General features: G+C 48.3%; 1 protein-coding gene across 1 annotated transcript in view; it reads right to left on the bottom strand.

The window, feature by feature from the left end:
• Positions 1-443: 443 nt before the first annotated feature.
• LOC138767405 (cell surface glycoprotein CD200 receptor 2-like) overlaps positions 444-21,870 on the bottom strand; it is a 43,393-nt gene continuing 21,966 nt past the window's right edge. The window contains exons 5-8 of the mRNA XM_069944906.1: positions 18,871-19,167; positions 16,321-16,575; positions 1,096-1,192; positions 444-627 (exon numbers count right to left, since the gene is read on the bottom strand). Coding sequence (XP_069801007.1) covers positions 444-627; positions 1,096-1,192; positions 16,321-16,575; positions 18,871-19,167 — 833 coding nt within the window. The remainder of the gene's footprint in view (positions 628-1,095; positions 1,193-16,320; positions 16,576-18,870; positions 19,168-21,870) is intronic.

The raw sequence follows: 21,870 nt of genomic DNA, 5'->3' as shown, positions 1-21,870 counted from the left end.
CCAACTGTCAGTATGACAGTATCTCCTGCTGTAAATCATGACAGTGGTATGTAATGGGTTCCGAACTAGAGAAATAGGACATGCACAACTCCAAATAATGAAAAAGTGGGTGCACAGTGCCAGTACATAAAAAGACCAAGCACAAAGAATAGAAAAGAGATGTACTATAACGGCAAACTGGCACACCAGAAATAATGAATAAAAGTACTTTATTGTATCAGGTACACATACATATGTATGTAGAAAAGGTCTACAAACTCCAGAACCCCAGAACAGGCAACCCCATAAATAGTATATACAATACACACAAAACAACATATAATCAAATCCAATGATAATAAAGTGACAAACAAAATTAGTGAAAAAGAATGACCAAGGCTGTATGTCACCAAATAATAATAGCAGGGATAAACTGGGGTGCCGTCCAAAGAGAGGGGTTCCGTTCATGTGAGGCCGTTATAATTAGTGATTGTAAGTCGAGTGGCGAGATCCCAACTTCCGATCGTCTGTATGGCAATCCCGGCGGCCTTCTGCCACAGCCATGCCAGAGGCAGCATGATGCTGACATATACAATACACTGCACAACTGGCGTTGTAAACTGTAATGCTACAGTCATCAGAAGATCTCTGGTTAATGTACACAAGTATAAAATAAAAAAAAGGGAGACAATGGTAATAGTTAGAAAAAAAAAAAACTATTGAAATGTGGTATCACTGTAACCGTGGTGACCCAGAGAATACATTTATTATGTTATTTTTTACTGTATGCTGAAAAGCAATTTTTTAAAAAACCTTTTTAAGATATTTTGATGTTTTTCACAAAACAAACATAATAGTGACGAAATTCTGAACCTAACAAAGTATAGTATATCACAAAAAAAATATCAAAATAGCAAAATCGCTAGCAAACGTTACAGCTCAGAAGGCTTAATCATGAGACATGGCATCACAGGTAGTGAGCGCCAGGGGGCAGAAGGCTTCAGCCCTGGGACAATCCCTTTAATGTTTCTCCTCTGTATTATAAGCCATTGTAAACTTAAATCTATGGGCTGTTCCATCCTGATATCAGTACATGGTACAGGTGTACATCAATACCTGGCTCGTTTTATGTAAAGCAGGAATCCTGCCGTGAGTACAATGAACTTTACTGTGACGATTATTATCACAATCTCATCCAGTCTCAGTTTATTATCTGGAAGGGAACACAAGAAAATGCACAATCAATAATAATCTGTGAGATGTGACAAGTGCCTGATATCTTATATGATGGGTACCAGGCCCGGATTGGTAATCTGGCAAAGCGGGCAAATGCCTGCTGGGCTGCCAGGATTACCAATCCGGGGCCGCCGGTCCTGGCCCCTATGTGCGCTGGCCCTCAGCAGTGGCTGCAAGAATAGCGCAGCCGGCCGCACGTCTGCAGGCACCTCTGCCAGGCCCCCAGCGGTGACGTCACTTCCCTGACGCGCCGCTGAGGACCTGGGAGGAAAGCAAGAAGAGGCGTCGCCGTGCTGCAACAGAAAGAAGCAGCTGTGGACCGAAGATCCGGGACCGAGAGGAAGAAGCTGCCGGGAGCGAGGTGAGGTGAGAATGTTCTTTTTTTTTTTTTTTTTAACCCCTTTACATGTGGCCTATGGGGGGGTGCAGGCAGGGCCGGCCTTAGGGGTGTGCGAGCAGTGCAGCCGCACAGGGCGCTGTGCACTCCCGGCAGGAAGGGGGCGCCACCTGCATCCCTGAGGCCATATATCCGTCCCCTGCCTCTGCACAGCAGCCGAGGAAGCTCTTCTCCCCGGACATGTGACTGCAGCCTGGCCCCCATCCCCCGCCCCCCACAGCGTCTCCCAGCTCACAGAGGCCCATAACCCCGCCCCCTCCCCCGACGGAGACACCAGCAGTGTGATCCTCGGCTCTACCTGCTTCTCCTCATGGGCAGAGACATCCTCCACTACTACTGCAGTGTGACTGTGAGTATATATGTCTATCTCTGTCTGTGTGTGTTAGTGGAGTTTGTGTGTGCTCTGTGTGTGTTAGTGCTCTGTGTGGTAGGACAACATCTCCCAGCATGCCCCTGTGTGGTAGGACAACAACTCCCAGCATACTCCTATGTGGCTCTGTGTGGTGAGACAACAACTCCCAGCATACTCCTATGTGGCTCTCTGTGGTGAGACAACAACTCCCAGCATACTCCTATGTGGCTCTCTGTGGTGAGACAACAACTCCCAGCATACTCCTATGTGGCTCTGTGTGGTAGGACAACAACTCCCAGCATACTCCTATGTGGCTCTGTGTGGTGAGACAACAACTCCCAGCATACTCCTATGTGGCTCTGTGTGGTAGGACAACAACTCCCAGCATACTCCTATGTGGCTCTGTGTGGTAGGACAACAACTCCCAGCATACTCCTATGTGTCTCTGTGTGGTAGGACAACAACTCCCAGCATACTCCTGTGTGGCTCTGTGTGGTAGGACAACAACTCCCAGCATACTCCTGTGTGGTAGGACAACAACTCCCAGCATACTCCTATGTGGCTCTGTGTGGTAGGACAACAACTCCCAACATACTCCTGTGTAGCTCTGTGTGGTAGGACAACAACTCCCAGAATACTCTTATGTAGCTCTGTGTGGTAGGACATCTCCCAGCATGCCCCTGTGTGGTAGGACAACAACTCCCAACATACTCCTGTGTGGCTCTGAGTGGTAGGAAATCTCCCAGCATGCCCCTGTGTGGCTCTGTGTGGTGGGACAACAACTCCCAGCATGTTCCTGTGCGGCTGTGTGGTGGGACAACAACTCCCATCATACTCCTATGTGGCTCTGTGTGGTAGGACAACAACTCCCAGCATACTCCTGTGTGGCTTTGTGTGGTAGGACAACAACTCCCAGCATACTCTTATGTGGCTCTGTGTGGTAGGACAACAACTCCCAGCATACTCCTGTGTGGCTCTGTGTGGTAGGACAACAACTCCCAGCATACTCCTGTGTGGCTCTGAGTGGTAGGACATCTCCCAGCATGCCCCTGTGTGGTAGGACAACAACTCCCAGCATACTCCTATGTGGCTCTGTGTGGTGGGACAACAACTCCCAGCATACTCCTGTGTGGCTCTGAGTGGTAGGAAATCTCCCAGCATGCCCCTGTGTGGCTCTGTGTGGTAGGACAACAACTCCCAGCATGCTCCTGTGTGGCTCTGTGTGGTGGGACAACAACTCCCAGCATACTCCTATGTGGCTCTGTGTGGTGGGACAACAACTCCCAGCATACTCCTGTGTGGCTCTGTGTGGTAGGACAACAACTCCCAGCATACTCCTATGTGGCTCTGTGTGGTAGGACAACAACTCCCAGCATACTCCTGTGTGGCTCTGTGTGGTAGGACAACAACTCCCAGCATACTCTTATGTGGCTCTGTGTGGTAGGACAACAACTCCCAGCATACTCCTATGTGGCTCTGTGTGGTAGGACAACAACTCCCAGCATACTCCTGTGTGGCTCTGTGTGGTAGGACAACAACTCCCAGAATACTCTTATGTAGCTCTGTGTGGTAGGACAACAACTCCCAGCATACTCCTGTGTAGCTCTGTGTGGTAGGACAACAACTCCCAGAATACTCTTATGTAGCTCTGTGTGGTAGGACAACAACTCCCAGCATACTCCTGTGTGGCTCTGTGTGGTAGGACAACAACTCCCAGCATGCTCCTGTGCGGCTCTCTGTGGTGGGACAACAACTCCCAGCATGCCCCTGTGTGGTAGGACAACAACTCCCAGCATACTCCTGTGTGGCTCTGAGTGGTAGGACATCTCCCAGCATGCCCCTGTGTGGTAGGACAACAACTCCCAGCATACTCCTTATGTGGCTCTGTGTGGTGGGACAACAACTCCCAGCATACTCCTATGTGGCTCTCTGTGGTGGGACAACAACTCCCAGCATACTCCTGTGTGGTAGGACATCTTCCAGCATGCCCCTGTGTGGTAGGACAACAACTCCCAGCATGCTGCTGTGTGGTAGGACAACAACAACTCCCAGTGGTGGGTATGTGTGGTGTGTATGTGTATATGTGACTGTATGTGTGTCTGTGTTTGCAGGATATATATACTGTGCGTCTGTATGTGTCTGTGTAAGCAGTATATACACTGTGGGAGAGGTTCATCAAACATGGTGTAAAGTGAAACTGGCTCAGTTGTCCCTAGCAACCAAAGAGTCTGTGAGGAATGAAACATGTAATCTGATTGGTTGCTAGGGGCAACTGAGCCAGTTTCACTTTACACCATGTTTGATGAACCTCCCCCGTGCGTCTGTATGTGTATATGTGACTGTATCTGTCCGTGTAAGCAGTATATACAGTGTGTGTCTCCAAGAGATAGGCTTGGGATGGGCTACAATCAGCCGGGGGGGGGGGGGGGGGGGGGAAGGGGGCCCCAAAAGAGTATTCTGCACAGGGCGCCATCTACCCTAAGGCCGGCCCTGGGTGCAGGGGGGGGGATGGCTGTCAGGGGCTCTACAGGGGGACTATTCTATATGGGGGGGTTCAGGGGGGGATGGCTGTCAGGGGCTCTACAGGGGGGCTATCCTATATGGGGGGGTGCAGGGGGGGATGGCTGTCAGGGGCTCTACAGGGGGACTATTCTATATGGGGGGTGCAGGGGGGGGTGGCTGTCAGGGGCTCTACAGGGGGGCTATCTTATATGGGGGGGTGCAGGGGGGGAAGGCTGTCTGGGGCTCTACAGGGGGGATGGCTGTCTGGGGCTCTACAGGGGGGCTATCCTATATGGGGGGTGCAGGGGGGGGATGGCTGTCAGGGGCTCTACAGGGGGACTATTCTATATGGGGGGTGCAGGGGGGGGTGGCTGTCAGGGGCTCTACAGGGGGGCTATCTTATATGGGGGGGGTGCAGGGGGGGAAGGCTGTCTGGGGCTCTACAGGGGGGATGGCTGTCTGGGGCTCTACAGGGGGGCTATCCTATATGGGGGATGCAGGGGGAGAAGGCTGTCAGGGGCTCTACGGGGTGGTATTCTATATGGTAGGTGCAGGGGGGGGGAGGCTGTCTGGGGCTCTACAGGGGGCTATCCTATATGGTGGATGCAGGGGGGGATGGCTGTTTGGGGCTCTACAGGGGGCTATCCTATATGGGGGATGCAGGGGGGGATGGCTGTCTGGGGCTCTACAGGGGGTTATCCTATATGGGGGATGCAGGGGGGGGGGGGTGGCTGTCTGGGGCTCTACAGGGGGGCTATCCTATATTCTTTATTGAGGGATGCGGGGGGGGGGCTATTCTATACTGAGGGGATGCAGGGGTGACTATTCTATATGGGGGGATGCAGGGGGGCTATTCTATATAGAGGGATGTGCAGCAGGGGGGCTATTATATATGGGGAATGTATAGATGAGGATGTTGCTGAAGAAAGAAGCCTAAAATGTCTGTCTGACAGATCACGTGGAGAAGAGTCATGGCCAGAGAAGCCTTCATGATGGCCGGAGCCGGATGGAGAAGAAAAGGAAAAGTGGACGTCTCTTCATGCAGAGAAGACGCCTACTGTGAGTGACAGGATGTGACTAGCATTATTTTTAGGTGCTGATGGTGGGGTTCACATGTTTAAGGGACACGGGGGACATGCAGTGTCCCAGAACATGCAGACTACTACTCCTATTATGGCCATTTCTATTTCTGTGTCAATGCCTGTTCTGGTAAGTGTTTGCACTGCAACTGTTGCTGGTTTCCCCCTAGTATTCTCTGGTATTGTGCATTTTCATGTGTATTCTCATGTGTTCCTGTGTATTACAGTGTACAGTGGCATGCAAGGCTGTTGATCACGTGACCTGTAACCATGGTTCCTCCAATGGCCGACTAGCTCTGGCCAGGAGCAACCATGTGACCTCCCACTTCCTCCTAACAAGTTAGTCTTCCCCCTGCTTCCAAGCAAGGAGGTTGTGTGGTTCTATCCTCTCCCACAGAAGAGTGACTAAGTCTGCTGCTATATACCAGTCTTCGGCTGTATCTGCCTGCTCAAGCGACCGGATTCTTTTCTCTCATCTGGGTGTCATTCCGTTATCTCTCCTCATCGCTGCAAGGATTCACAGCAAGTATTATTCTCAAGCTAATCCACCCAGCAACGCTATTCCTCTCATACTCGTACTCCCATCATCCGACACGTATTCTCACAGCCTATGCAGCACCACTCCTGCCTTATTTGTCAAAGCCTGCTATATACCCGGTTGCATCCGGACAGAACTGTTGCTACTAGTTACTTCATCTATAATAAAACCGCTGTTACTGAACCCTGGCATTGGTGTCCACTAACTGGTGCCCTGACTAAGTGCAGCGAAGAATCGCATGCCCATCATCACCCGCAGATTCCTCAGACCGGCCCTACAGCTGTGCTGCCCTCAGGCCTATACCGTGACAAGTATACACCCTGCAGCTGCCCCGGTCATTGCCCGCTCATAACACCAGCACTGCGGAAGTGGCCCCCAGGGGCCAGGGCATCGCATTTTTGGCGTCACGAACAGGATGCAGACTGTGTTGTGCCAACTGTCAGTGTCCCCAGAACTGTACTGCTAATCCCCCCAGAGACTTTGCTATTGCCGCGCTGCGGCCTGCTAAGGGGTCAAGTCAGCCGGTGACGCACTGTCTTCGCGCGCGCGCGCGCTCCGCCCCGGCCCTGCAGTATCCAAGCCTCTGTTGCAGGAGGGAAGGAGATTGTGCCCGGACCGCCGGAAGTGTTGATGCTGACTTCCGCCCTATTCCTCTCCGGTCCCGGACACCCTGCCTATCGGTGCCTGCTGTTCCCGCAAGCTCTCCTCGCCCCTACTTTCTTCCAGGCGCCTTACACCAGAACCCCTCGTCATGTCCACCGGCCATCACAGTGACTCTGACGGGTCCGGCAGTTCGCCGACGGCCCGAAGAAGGCTTCCCGCGGCTCCCGTTGCTATGGCTACCGCAGCGGTCCCATTCTTCATTGGGCCCAACAATCTTCCCAGTTATAAAGGAGAACCCCACACGTTGGCTGATTTCAAGGAAAAAATTTCCCGCACCCTTGAACTTGTCTCACTCTCTCCCACTCAGCAGGTGCAGTTGCTGCTAGGACAACTTGAGGGTCCCGCTGCCGAGGAGGTGCGGTCATGGCCAGCTACGGAGAAAGCTAATGTACAACAGATCCTGACCCGGCTGAGTAAAGAATTTGAGGTACAGTCACCCACGGAGGTCCGCCTTAAGTTTTATGACCGACGACAAAGGCCAGGTGAGACCCTCAGAGACTATGCACTAGCACTCCAATCTGCCTACCGGGCCCTGAGACAGGTTGATACCATAGACCCCTCGGCTGTGGAGAGTATGATCACTGACCGCTTCATAGAGGGGGTGGACTCTAGACTCATCCAGAGCCAACTGCGTATGCTAGCTGCCCAAAACCCTACAATGCCTTTCCTGGACTTCAAGACTCTGGCTCTGAGGGTGGTTGGCATTGACAATCCCTGTGCCGGCTGTACTCCAGGTTCAGATTGCCCGGATCTGGTGGGACCTATACCCCCACCTCCAGTGCCCACTATGGTTCCACCAGTTTCCGCTATACAAGCTGCCCAACAGTCTATCCCGGCTAATTCACCAGCGATCCCTGCTCTCCTTACGCAAGTGGTCGACTCTCTCTGCCAAGCCCTAAGGGGGCTACAAGGGGCCTATCCAACACCTCCACCACCACAGGACCCCTGCCCTGAGTATTCAGTTCCCGATCGGCCTCCTCCACCGAGACTTAGATCCCCTGAGCGCCCCTATTGCCGCCACTGTAGGCGACATGGACACTACCGCTCTCAGTGCTATCAGTTAAACGGGCTACCCCTGGGTCCGAGGGCCAACACCCAGGAGGTCGAGATCCAGGCCCGCAGGAAGCACAGTGGTTCTCAAGGTTCCTCTCACAATGCCCGCATGTGACTCTCTGGGTGGACGGAGTCCCCCTGGAGGCTCTGGTAGATACAGGTTCCCAGGTTACCACTATCCCGAGGCATGTGTTTGAAGAACATTGGGATCTGAGAACCCTAGGTCCAGTTGAGAAATACCGTCTGAAACTTATTGCTAGTAATGGTCGTCCTATTGTGCAACTAGGTTACTGGGAACCCACTGTCTGCATAGGGAAGCGGGAGCTAGCGCGTCAGGGTATCATTGTTACTGAGGCTCAGGGAGATAGTGGGACCGTGGTATTAGGCATGAATATTATCCGTCATGTATTCACTGAAGTGTTGGATGCCTTGAATGCCTCTATGTCTTGTGCTATGTCTCCTCAGTACAGGCAAGCCGTTCAGAAGACCATAAAGGTGCTCGCCGCTCAGCGGAAATTTGCCAATCCTCGAGGAGAAATCTGCCGTGTCCGCACTAGAGATGCTCGTCCGATCACCATCCCAGCTAACAGTGAGTTCCTCATCTGGTGCAGGGTCCGTCCAGGCCTCAACAATGCTGATTATGTGGCCCTTCTGGATGCTATTGAAATTGAGGGGCAACCTCTTGTCAGGGCCGCTAGAAGCCTGGTGACCGTCTCCAATGGTCAGGTCCCTGTCCGTCTGGTGAACCTTGGAGACTACTCAGCTGACCTACCCAAGTTCACCACCGTGGCCATGTTATACCAACTCGATCCTGAGGACATCATCTGTGAGGAGACCATCGCCTATCAGAGTTCCATCCGTGACACTCAAAGGGACTCAAACAGGGCTCTCGCCCCTTGGTGGGATGAACTCCATATTGGCGATGCCAATACCCCACTTGAATACCTCCACGGCATCCTCAAGGTGGCCAAAAGGTATCACGAGGCCTTCAGCAAACACTCCCTCGATTTCGGGAAGACCAACCTGGTCCAGCATCGGATCAACACTGGGGACCATTTGCCTATCAAAGAGAAACATCGGCCAATCCCTCCTGCCAGCTATCAGCAGGTCAAGAAACTGCTCAAGGAGATGAAAGACTCTAACGTTATCCAAGAAAGTCAGAGTCCGTGGGCTGCCCCTATTGTCCTCGTGAGGAAGAAAGACGGTAACATCCGGTTCTGCGTGGATTATAGGAAGATAAACACAATCACCCACAAGGATGCCTATCCTTTGCCCCGGATCGAAGAGTCTATTGCTGCTTTGGGGTCAGCCGCCTACTTCTCCACCTTGGACCTCACCAGTGGGTACTGGCAGGTGCCCATGGCACCCGAAGACCGTGAGAAGACGGCCTTCACCACCCCCATGGGACTATTCGAATTCACCAGCATGCCCTTCGGTCTGTGCAACGCCCCCGCTACCTTCCAGCGGTTGATGGAAAGGTGTCTCGGCCATCTCAACTTTCAGAGTGTCCTGCTCTACCTAGATGATGTGATTGTCTATTCACGTACCTACGAAGATCACGTCCATCATCTGGCTGAGGTGTTCCAGGTCCTAATCGATCACGGCCTGAAAATCAAGCCTTCCAAGTGCCACCTTCTCAAACCCCAAGTGAACTATCTGGGGCACGTTGTGAGTGCTGAGGGGATACGACCCGATCCAGAGAAGATCTCGGCTGTGGAACACTGGGATACCCCTAAGACCGTCAAGGAGGTGAGAAGCTTTCTGGGATTTGCCGGCTATTACCGCCGCTTCATTCCCCACTTTGCCCAAGTGGCCGAGCCCCTCAATGAGTTACTCCGGGGTTGCCCTCGAGAAAGCTACAACCGACGACTCCCCGTCGAGTGGTCCGAACGGCAGGAGGTTGCTTTTCAAACCCTGAAACGCCTGTTGACCACGCCTCCTATCCTGGCCTACCCGGACTATAACCTTCCTTTCCGGCTTTACACAGACGCCAGCTTCCAAGGCCTGGGAGCTGTGCTGTCCCAGGTTCAAGATGGCCAAGAGAGAGTCGTAGCTTATGCCAGCCGGAGTCTTCGGGGTGCTGAAAAGAACGATAACAATTATAGCTCCTTCAAGTTGGAGTTACTAGCCCTAGTGTGGGCCGTCACTGAAAAGTTCAAGGACTACCTGGCTGCCACCCCTGTTACCATCTATACGGATAACAACCCGTTGGCGCATCTCAACACTGCTCGGCTGGGCGCCCTGGAGCAGCGGTGGGCTTCTCGACTGGCCAATTTCCAGTTTGAAATTAAGTACCGCAGTGGCAAGGCTAACGTCAATGCAGACCTTCTGTCCCGACTATCCAAGGGCGAAGAGGCCCCAGAGGACAGCGATTGGGAAGACGTAGAAATGCCTCCCTTCTATCAAAGGTTCGCTACCCAGAGTGCTATTGATGTAGCCGGGCCTGAAACGCCTTCGCCTCCACCTAGGGCCCCGCAAGACTTGGCCAGGTGGCAGACCATCCAGGAAGAGTCCCGTGTCCTGGGGGAGATCTATGACTACCTCTCTACTGGTCGGGTCCCCATGCGGATAAAGAGGCCCTATCCTGATGTCGAGCTAAGGCGACTCTGGAGGCAAAGAAAGAGGCTCTTCTTACAGAAGGGACTGATCCTGCGGAACTCTCTTGATCCGGTCTCTGGGGAGAGGTGCCACCAGATCCTCATTCCCCGACGAGACGCTAAGATGGTGCTAGATGCCTACCATGACCGGTCCGGTCATTTCGGGGTACACAAGACGGAGGCCACTATCCGACAGCGGTTCTACTGGATCGGGATGAGGGCTGACATCGAGAACTGGTGTGCTGAGTGCCCTGCCTGTAATATCTCCAAAGCTGGGGGAAGAGAAGTCAGGGCCCCTTTGCATCCAATCACCTCCCACCGGCCGAATCAGCTAGTCGCCCTGGACCATGTGAAGCTAGCCCCTACAAGATGCGGGTATACCTACGCCCTCACCATGGTTGACCACTACTCCAAGTGGGTAGTCGTGGTACCTGTCAGGGACTTGACCGCCAAGACCACTGCTCTTACTTTTTACAAGGAGTATGTAAAGCACTATGGGTGCCCAGAGTCTCTGCTGACGGACCGGGGTCCGGCCTTCGAGTCGCAACTTTTCCAGGAGCTGTGTGCCTACCATGAATGTAAGAAGCTCCGCACCACGGCCTATCACCCTCAAGGGAATGGTCTGTGTGAAAAAGTTAACCAGGTTTTTATCAACATGCTCCGAACGGCTTCAGTGACCAAGAGAGTAGAGTGGCCCCACTTGTTGGATGAACTAGTGGAGATCTATAACAATACCACTCATTGTTCCACTGGCTACTCCCCGTTCTACCTGATGTTCGGCCGCCAAGGCCAACTTCCTCAGGACCGTGCTCTTGGAGTCCAAGCTCCTGACACCTTCAACCCCCTACCTGAAACGGACTGGGTTCGGGAACATCAGAGGAGAATCCAGGATGCCCGGGAAATTGTTGACCGGAGGATGGGGGAGGCTCAGCAGCGCCAAGAGGATGCCTACAACCTAAGGGCGAATGCCACACCACTACAAGTGGGGGATAAAGTTTGGCTAAAGAAATATCATCGCTCTCACAAACTTGAAAGCCTTTGGGAGCCTGAGCCCTATGTCATCTCCTCTATCCCTTACCCAGAGACTGATGTGTATGAAGTCAAAAAGCCTGGGCTAGCCCCACAGACGGTGCATCGGAATAGGATAAAACGTTGCACTAAGGAGGACCTACAGGGCCTTACAGCACCGTGTCCGGTACCTGCATCCACGCCTCCGGCTCCCCCAGCAGCTCCAGCTAAACCTCTCTCTCTGGAAGAAATGTTCCAAGTTGAACCGTTCCTCATGGCCGTAGGCTATCCAGCGTTCCCTGTACCCGTTTCAGCGGTTTCTCCACTTCCAATTGTGCCTCCAACGACTCCATCTTTACAACCAGACACTGGGGGTGATCTTCCACCGGTACCTGCACCAATCACTGTTGAAGAGGATCCTCCGCTGAGACGGTCTGAGCGCTCTACCAGAGGAATTCCTCCACTTCGCTACAGAGACCAGAGCCCTTAAACTGTTTCTGTTGTCTAACTGTTTTGTTCCAGTTCATGCAACGTTCAAGGTTCGTGCCTGGTCCTCCTGACCAAGTTCCCTGTACTAACCAGCCATGAGCTGATGGACACTTACCATAACAAAAGGTTCTTTAGTGCCTGTCCCAGAGCCTTTTACATGGACGATGTCTAATTGCCTAAAAGAGACTCTACCTAACAGAGACACTTAACCCATTCCTTCCTAATGCACTTTCCTGTGATTGTGTGTTCCACACAGGGTATTATTGCACTTATTTCATTATTGCACTTTTCCTACTATTGCATTCCAGTGTTATCAAAGTCTTTGTATTTCCTCCTCTGAGTAAGCACAAGGTTACATAGATTGCCTCAGAGTAGAGTGCCTCTTTTGTAAAACAGTATATTTTTCCAGTGTCTAAGTCAGATAGCTCCTCCTCTGAGTAAGAGAAGTCAGTTTACATATACCTCAGAGAAAGTCCAGTTTATGTAGGAGTGTATTTTCTCATCCAGTCTCAGTATTGTGTATTATTATCATATCTATAGCTGGAAAGATTTAGTTGAGCCAGTTCGTATGCAGATTTTTCTCAGATTTTCATTCAGATTTTTCTCAGATTTTCATGCAGATTTTTCTCAGATTTTCATTCAGATTTCTCTCAGATTTTCATTCAGATTCATGTGAGCCAGTTCTCCTCAAGACCTCGCAGTATTTGTTGTCTGTTGTGTTTCCCTTCCTTTTTGATTCCAGTATTTGTTCACCTCTGTCTTGTCCCAACACAGTAGTTATCACACATAGTCATACCTAACCTTCACACTTGTCCATACATATCGCACCTTGGATACCTTTTCGTGTGTTTGGCCTGTGGAGTGCTTGTGTGTGTGATTGAGTGGTATGAAAGGGAGCTCCCCATGTATGTTTGCTTTTATTATTTTGTTCTTTTCTCTTCCAGGTATCCAAGACACTACTCAGACACGCCAAGGTAGTACACAGGTCTTCACAGTTCTCTTTTCCAGTAGGGTAACGCATTTAACAGAAAACCTACTGTCTAACTGGCTGGAATATTGAGGGTCACCCGCCAGCAGTTAAGTTGTCCTGGCTTACACGTCAGATGGTTCACGCACTAGCTACCTGGTCGCCAGAGTACGTTAGGCACCCCTAGGTGAAGTCCTGCCACTAGGGTTTCTCATTTTCTCTCTCTTCTCACCTGTGCCTTGGGCGTGGGAAACACACACCTCCTCACACTCACTCTCATCATTCATTCCTGTTGTTTGATTGTCCAGTCTATTCATGTTTGCTGCCTTCTAGATTCGCCGAGGTCGGCTCAAATTTGCTAGGGAGGTATGCAGTGTCCCAGAACATGCAGACTACTACTCCTATTATGGCCATTTCTATTTCTGTGTCAATGCCTGTTCTGGTAAGTGTTTGCACTGCAACTGTTGCTGGTTTCCCCCTAGTATTCTCTGGTATTGTGCATTTTCATGTGTATTCTCATGTGTTCCTGTGTATTACAGTGTACAGTGGCATGCAAGGCTGTTGATCACGTGACCTGTAACCATGGTTCCTCCAATGGCCGACTAGCTCTGGCCAGGAGCAACCATGTGACCTCCCACTTCCTCCTAACAAGTTAGTCTTCCCCCTGCTTCCAAGCAAGGAGGTTGTGTGGTTCTATCCTCTCCCACAGAAGAGTGACTAAGTCTGCTGCTATATACCAGTCTTCGGCTGTATCTGCCTGCTCAAGCGACCGGATTCTTTTCTCTCATCTGGGTGTCATTCCGTTATCTCTCCTCATCGCTGCAAGGATTCACAGCAAGTATTATTCTCAAGCTAATCCACCCAGCAACGCTATTCCTCTCATACTCGTACTCCCATCATCCGGCACGTATTCTCACAGCCTATGCAGCACCACTCCTGCCTTATTTGTCAAAGCCTGCTATATACCCGGTTGCATCCGGACAGAACTGTTGCTACTAGTTACTTCATCTATAATAAAACCGCTGTTACTGAACCCTGGCATTGGTGTCCACTAACTGGTGCCCTGACTAAGTGCAGCGAAGAATCGCATGCCCATCATCACCCGCAGATTCCTCAGACCGGCCCTACAGCTGTGCTGCCCTCAGGCCTATACCGTGACAAGTATACACCCTGCAGCTGCCCCGGTCATTGCCCGCTCATAACACCAGCACTGCGGAAGTGGCCCCCAGGGGCCAGGGCATCGCAGACACGGCTAAATGAGGCTGAATTTGCTACAGCATGTATTTTACACGGCTATTCATGATATGATATGTGGGCTGCTGGGGTTTGACTGCCAGGGCTGGTTTTAAGTCCCAGTCCGGCCCTGATGGGTACTATAAGACATCCTCACTCATCCTTTTTCCATAGGTTTTCCCCCCTTATCCTGCTCCAGGTTGTGGAAGCTGAATCTCTGCTGCTTTATCTACTATCCCATGTATATGTGTCGACTATGGAACAAACCCCTTACTAATATTAAAGGAGTACTTCGCCAAAAATATTTTTCTTTCAAATAAGCTGGTTTCAGAAAGTTATATAGATTTGTAATTTATTTCTATTTAAAAATCTCAAGTCTTCTCATACTTATCAGCTGCTGTATGTCCTGCAGGAAGTGGTGTTTTCCTTTCAGTCTGACACTGCTTTCTGCTGCCACCTCTGTCAGAGACAGGAACTGTCCAGATCAGTAGCAAATCCCTATAGAAAACCTTTACTGATTTGGACAGTTCCAGTCTTGGATAGGGGTGGCAGATTAGAGCAGAAATCAATAGTACAGGCAGTTTTAAGAAACTTTGTAATTGGGTTTATTAGCCAAAAAATACATTTTTATTATGAAAAAGCAGTTTGAAGCTCTCCCCCATGTCTTCATGGTTCTCTTATGAAGAGGGGAGGGGTTAAGGGAGATGAGGCATCAAAACAGGACAACAAAGAGTTAATTTACATCTACATCTTCGGCTATCTCCTCTGAAGTCAGCACTGACCTCTCTGACCTCTGAATACTGGCTCTCACAGAGGTCCCACTGTGTAATCCTTTGTTCTCTGCTCTCTGCTGCCGACTAATCTCCCTCCCTTCCTCCCCTTTTCATAGACAGACAGGACTCGACTGATGTAAAAGAGTCGAGATTTCCTGATAATGAGCAGTAAATGAGAGAGAGGAAGGGGGGGGGGGGAAACCTGAAGAAAGTCTTTTTAAGGGTATATTCACACGAACGGTCTCGCAGCGAGAATCTCGCTGCGAGACCGGCAGGTCCTGGCAGTTCCCACAAACTATATACTTGCATATATATATACCGCAGCGAGTATGTAATTCTGCCGCCCTTAACCCCTTCTGCTCCCGGCCGACTCCCCCGATATAAGCATACATTACCTGTCCTCGCTGCACGGGTCCGGCGTCCTGCTCTCCCGTCCGGCCAATCAGTGACTACGGCTGGGCAACTGATTGGCCGGGCGGGAGAGCATGACGCCGGACCCGTGCAGCGAGGACAGGTAAAGTATGCTTACAGCGGGGGAGCCGGACGGGAGCAGAAGGGGTTAAGGGCGGCAGAATTACATACTCGCTGCGGTCGTTCAGACCGCAGCGAGTATATAGTTTGTGGGAACTGCCAGGACCTGACCGTTCGTGTGAATATACCCTAAATGCAGATAATGGCATATTTGCCTAATGAACCCAATTACAAAGTTTCTTAAAATTGCCTTCACTATTGATTTCTGCAAAAAAGGAAAAAAAAAACGACAGTGACACTTTAAGATTTTTAAATAGAAATAAATTACAAATCTATATAACGTTCTGAAAATATTTCATTTGAAAGAAAAATATTTTTGACCGGAGTACCCCTTTAATACATAACCCACTGATTCTCTGTTTTTTTTTTGCATATATTCACAGTGTAAAAGGCTACTAGCTGTCAGTACACTTTATGGCTATGTTCACACAACGTCAAAAATGGAGAAAAAACGTCCGATTTCGCTATTTAAAAAAATGTCCTTTTTTGCACCAATTTAACTGACTTCAATGCAATTGCATTGAAGTCAATGGGAAGACGGACATCCTATGCACACAATGCATTGAAAAACTGACGTTTTTGCTGCGGACGTCAAAATGATGAACATGAACATTATTTTCAGACTTTTTTTGCAAATAGCGGACGTTTTTTATTAGATGTTCACACACAGTTCTTCTTTTGTCACCGTTCTTTCTTCATTTTTACTATTAAATTCAATGGATTTTTCAATTAAGCCACAACCAAAGGGCAATTAGTAACCCAAACTAAAATAATGTGCAAACACCCGTCATTGCACTAAGGGGATGCCAGGCTTTGAAAAACGTCCGTTATTTTAGACTCAAAATAATGGACGTCATTTTAAACGGAGCTGAAAAAAAACGTTGTGTAAACATAGCCTAAGACACACATATAAATGCATTTACCACTCAGTATAATGGCTTCTTTCCATGGATTTACAAGTGTTGGATGAGACACAACACAAGTCACTGAGGTCCCATTCATCCCCTTTCTCCTGAGTGTGCTGATCACTGACCACGTCCGGTCCGGCTCCTTCACTACTGTGGTGTTTATATCATCTGAATGTGGGATCCAGGAGATCTCTGCAGGAGGATTCCCACCAATGGCGCCACACTCTGGAGATCCATCACTGGTTACTGTTAGGTATGTAGATGGCTGAACTGAAAATGGAGGAAGAGTTCAATGATAAATCTGATCTTGAGTACGTGAGGAATTACAGCATCCCTGTCCTTATAAAAATCATATGATCAGATACACCCAGTATTCAGAATGAGGTAAAAAAAAATTGACTATGGCTATGTTCACACATAAAATTTCTGTCAGTTTTTTTCCAACCAAAACCAGGAGTGGAACTGACAGGGCAAAATTATAATGGAAAGATTTGCAGTTTCTGTGTTATCAACCCACTGCTGGTTTTGGTTGGAAAAATACTGAGCAAAATACTGACAGAAATACAATGGGTGAGCATAGCCTAATGGTGTGAAACCAGGCACTGCTAGTCTAAGCCCAGTGAAAATGTCATATATTTACATTTAAGGCATCATTATGACACTTGGATTGTGTTAAGTGTAACCCCTTCCCTCCTTAGCCAATTTTCATTTTTGCACATCTGTTTCTTCCTTCTCTTGTTTAAAAGGTCATAGCACTTACAATTTTTCCCCTAGAGACCCACATGAGATTATTTTTTGCAACACCAATTGTACTTTGCACTGAAACAATACATTTTTCTATAAAATATGCTGCAAAACAAAAAGTAAAAATAAAAAAATAATTTGTGCAATGAAATGACAAAACAACTTTTTTTTTCTCATTTCGGAGGGTTTCATCTTTGCACCATTTGCCCTGTAGTAAAACTGACATGTTACTTATGTCCCACAAAAATAAATAAATAATTGTATTATGATCCTTAGGGTTTGTGCACACTACAGATCCGGGTGGATCACCAGCCATGGATTCCATAGCTCGCCCCCCGCTGGGACCAGTGGAGATGTGCGTGTCCACCAGCGTCCGTGAACGGGGCGAGCTATGGAATCCATGGCGGGTAAGCCGCTGGGATTCTGTTGTGTGCACATACCCTTATAACGGTTTTATTTTTTTATCTATGCAGCTGTGTGAGGTGTCATTTTTTGCGACATGATCTGTACTTTTTATCGGTATCTTGCATACAGTATTGTATATGCAACTTTTTGGTTACTTTTTATTCAAATTTTTCGGAATGTGATGACCCAAAATCAGCAATGTTGCAATTTGGCGGGTTTTTGTGCTTACGCCGTTTAGCATGCAAGATCAGGAATGCAATATTTTAATATTTTGGGTGATTCCACATACGACAAAAGCAAATGTGTTTTATTTTTATTTATAAAATAGGAAAAGAGGGGTGATTTAAAATCTTATTTATTGATAATTTTTTAAAGGCCCGGTAAGTATAACGGATCACCCCCTCCCCTGCAATTAAATAACTACTCATTAAAGTTAAAGGGGGACATTTATTAAGTCTAGCGTTTTTTACGCCGGGCTTAGAAATGTCCCTGCAGCTCTGGAGCTCAGAGGATTTATGTAGAGGCACATTGCCTCTACATAAATCCCGTGTGCACGGAACCTGTCCGTGCGAACAAAGAGAAACCTATGACAGCTCAGAGCTGGCATAGCTTTCAGTATAATTTTTCCCTCGGAGAAATGATAAATGCGGCGCATGCAGAGGCCAATCCCCTTTACGTGCTGCTGCACCTCCTTGTAGCCCCTCCTCTCCGCCCCACTGGTGCAGGAGGTGCAAATGGACCCAATGCAAGAAAATATTTGCAAATAGACCATTTGCAAAAAAATTTTGACACTTTCAAGTGTATGGGGCTACTACTGCAAACCACACACCTTTATCCTCATGCTTGACCACATGAAATCCACTTGGCATCAGCTCCAGATGCTCCTAAAGGAGAATATACAGTATGCTTCTAGGTGTTGTGCTCAGCTTTAAGCACAACCCTATAAAGTGAGCCTTTGCACACTCCCCTGTAAGGGACTCATCATTTTGATAGGCGTTCTTATGACACTTAGATCAGCTTGGACTAGGATCACAGTTGATTTTAGCTGTCTGCCACAGCTGATCAGTGACTCACCTATACAGTGCATAGCTCATCTGTCTATTTTGCATGGAAATGCCTTTTAAATGCTACTTTATATAACAATCACTTACACCATACATCTTCATACATCTTAGGATATATCGGGGGGAGGGGGGGGGGGTTGGGGGGGGGAGTTGAGCAACCAATCAGATTCCAGCCTTTGTTTTTAAAAGGCCTCTAAAAATGAAAGCTACTATCTCATTGTTTGCCATGGAAAACTGCTTAACTGCTCCTCTACACAAGGTCTGATAACTCTCCCCTATTAGGTTTAGAGGTGAATTGTGAATGAAAACATCAGTATTGGCCTGACAGTTACAGCTATTACATGTTACTCACCTAACACTTGTAGTACAATGTATCTGATGACTGTGTCTGTACCATGTACCACTTCACATGTGTAATTTCCTGCATGAGATACCTCAGTATTACTGATACTCAGTGATAGATTGTCACTTCTCATTCTTGCGCTGCAGGAGCTGTATGATGTCTTTGTATTGTCTTCCTCTATTCTATATGATATTATACAGGAGGAATTATATAGATGAAGCTTCCATGTAACTTGTAGTAATGTGTCTCCAGGATCAGCATCACACTGCAGAACAGCAGGCTGGCCTCTTCTCACCCTCACCACATCTGGATGCAAGAAATGAAAGTAAGAAACAATGGTGAGTCCTTATCTAGATAGGAATATGTATCCTGTATCAAAATTGTATTGTTGGTATTTACCCAGCTGTACTCTGTTTTGAAAATTACTTCTACATAAAATATCCAGCCTAGAGAGGAGAGCTGCTGCACCTCACACCTATGGCTGACACTAATGCCTCTCGGCCACATTTAAAAACCAATGGCAGGGTGTTGGTATATAATTTGATCAACCCATATTACCTCATATACCACATGCAAGTCCCCTGGTTCACATAGTCCCTACACTTACTCAATGCTGTGTTGGTCAGCGACCACTAACCCTGCAAAGCGAGTGCAAGCAGGGAAGGGAGACCATAGAATGGCCCTGCAAATCCAATGTCACAGGACCAAACCCCAAGTCCCCCCCCCCCCCATCCAAACCCAGCAGGTGCCACCAGCGGAGAGAGCGGCCACCAAGCAACACAAGTGTGAACATGGTCTTACTACTCACCATGACTCCTGCAGGTAGAATGGGAAAGATATGATGTACTTGTCATGTGTGCACAGGTGCCCCCTGCTAATTGGGGGCCACATGAGTCCTACCCGGAGGAGCGCTAACACTCAGAAAAGGGAGAAAAGTAAAATACAACAAGAAGAGTGAAGAGCTGCTGGACCTCACACCTATGGCTGACACTAATGCCTCTCGGCCACATTTAAAAACCAACGCCAGGATGTTGGTATATAATTTGATCAAACCATATTGCCTCATATACCACGTACAGGTCCCCTGGTTTACATGAGTCCAGGCGATCTGCACGTGGTACAAGAGGCAATATGGTTTGATTAACTTATATACCAACATCCTGGCGTTGGTTTTTAAATGTAGCCGAGAGGCATTAGTGTCAACCATAGGTGTGAGGTGCAGCAGCTCCTTCCTCTCAATGTCGTATTTAACTTTTCTCCCTTTTCTGAGTGCTAGCACTCCTCCAGGTAAGACCCATGTGACCCCAATCAGCAGGAAGCACCTGTGCACACATGGCAAGTACCTCCTATTCTTCCCATTATACCTGCAGGAGCAATGGTGAGTAGCAAGACCATGTGCACACTTGTCTTGCTTGGTGGCAGCTTTCCCCGCTGGCGGCGCCTGCTGGGTTTGGGGGGGGGGGGGCCCTTGGGATTTGGTCCTGCGACATTGGGGTTGCAGGGACATTCTATGGCCTCTTGCGCTCGCTTTGCAGGGTTGGCGGTAGCTGACCGACACAGTGTTGAGTTAGTGTAGGGACTCATGTGATCCAGAGGACCTGCAAGTGGTACATGAGGCAATATGGTTTGATCAAATTATATACCATAATCCTGCCATTGGTTTTTAAATGTGTCATTAGTGTCAGCCATATGTGTGAGGTGCAGCAGCTCCTTTCTCTTCATGTCGTATTTTAGTATTCTTTTTTTCAATTCTGTATTTTATTTTAAAGTAATTGCGGTTTAACAATCAATCCAAAGTAGGATAAAGGTTTACAAGAGAACAACTGCTGTTCACATTGGCGGAGAGGGGTTCATATCCTGGAGAGGGTCAGTCCCACAGTGAGAGTCAGACCTGAGAATTTACTTCACTATAGCTCATAACTCAGGTGATAAATCAGAATGTCTGGTCTGAATAGATGCATATTATATACTGAAGCAAATAAAGGCACGATCCATGGGTTGTGTCTATCAGCGCTTGCTATGGGGCCCAGCCATTTCTAGTTACGCCCCTGCCTATGTGTGAGCCATGGAGCCTAGGTTCTCTGAAATTTGGTTCTCATATGCTTTAATACACTTGGTAGCTCTTTGCAGTAGCAAATCCCCACTTCCTGCAGGACATACAGCAGATGATAATTACTTTACAAATTACATAAGTTATAAAAAAAAAACTGTATTGAGACCTGTTGAAAAATAATTTCCTTTCTGTAGAGTATGTCTTTAAAGCAAAATTGCACAAAGCTGTTACACATAGATGCATTTTACCCAGCATTATGAATCATCCACATAAATCACATTATTTCTAATGAGCACAGGTTAAGGGGTATACAGGGAGCTATAGTAATATACACATACAGGAAATAGATATCATATCAACACAACACGTATAGTAGCCAAAATTATACCTACATGTGCATGAAAGAGGATGTACCCTACACATAACTAATATACAACAGTAAACAATATTAGATAATCTCATCCCTAGATGTCCCTGCTCTATGGTACATGTGTGTTTGCTTTATAGGGTGCATACAGTACATTATGCACATTGCAAGGTTCCGGGTGCATGGACTTCTGTATATCTGTCTCTATTTTAAAGCTTTCACTATTATGCTGTTTGGTGCACAAGCCTGGACAGAGATCCGAGGTCGTGCACAATGCAGTGTTCTGGATTACAGATACACATCCACACAAAAAGAGAGTATATACAGTGTTAGTCAATGATTATTTAATAGTACAGGTCTATTACCATTTATATTGTTATCCCTGACTAGCAGCAATACATGTGGTGACCATAGCTGCGGTACTGGGGGCTAAATTCGGCAGATAATGCCACATTTATTATGAGTTTGAATGCTTTTCCACCATATTGTGACATGGCCTAAATGCAACAAAAATTGCACACATTTCTGGTTAGGAGTAAGCCAAATAATAGTTGGTCAAAACTAGACAATCCACAGATAAGTATTAGGC

This window comes from Dendropsophus ebraccatus, chromosome 11, assembly GCF_027789765.1.
Source record: "Dendropsophus ebraccatus isolate aDenEbr1 chromosome 11, aDenEbr1.pat, whole genome shotgun sequence".
Lineage (NCBI taxonomy): Eukaryota > Metazoa > Chordata > Amphibia > Anura > Hylidae > Dendropsophus > Dendropsophus ebraccatus.
Note: the sequence above shows the minus strand (reverse complement) of the source record. Positions and strands in the feature narration are given on the sequence as shown.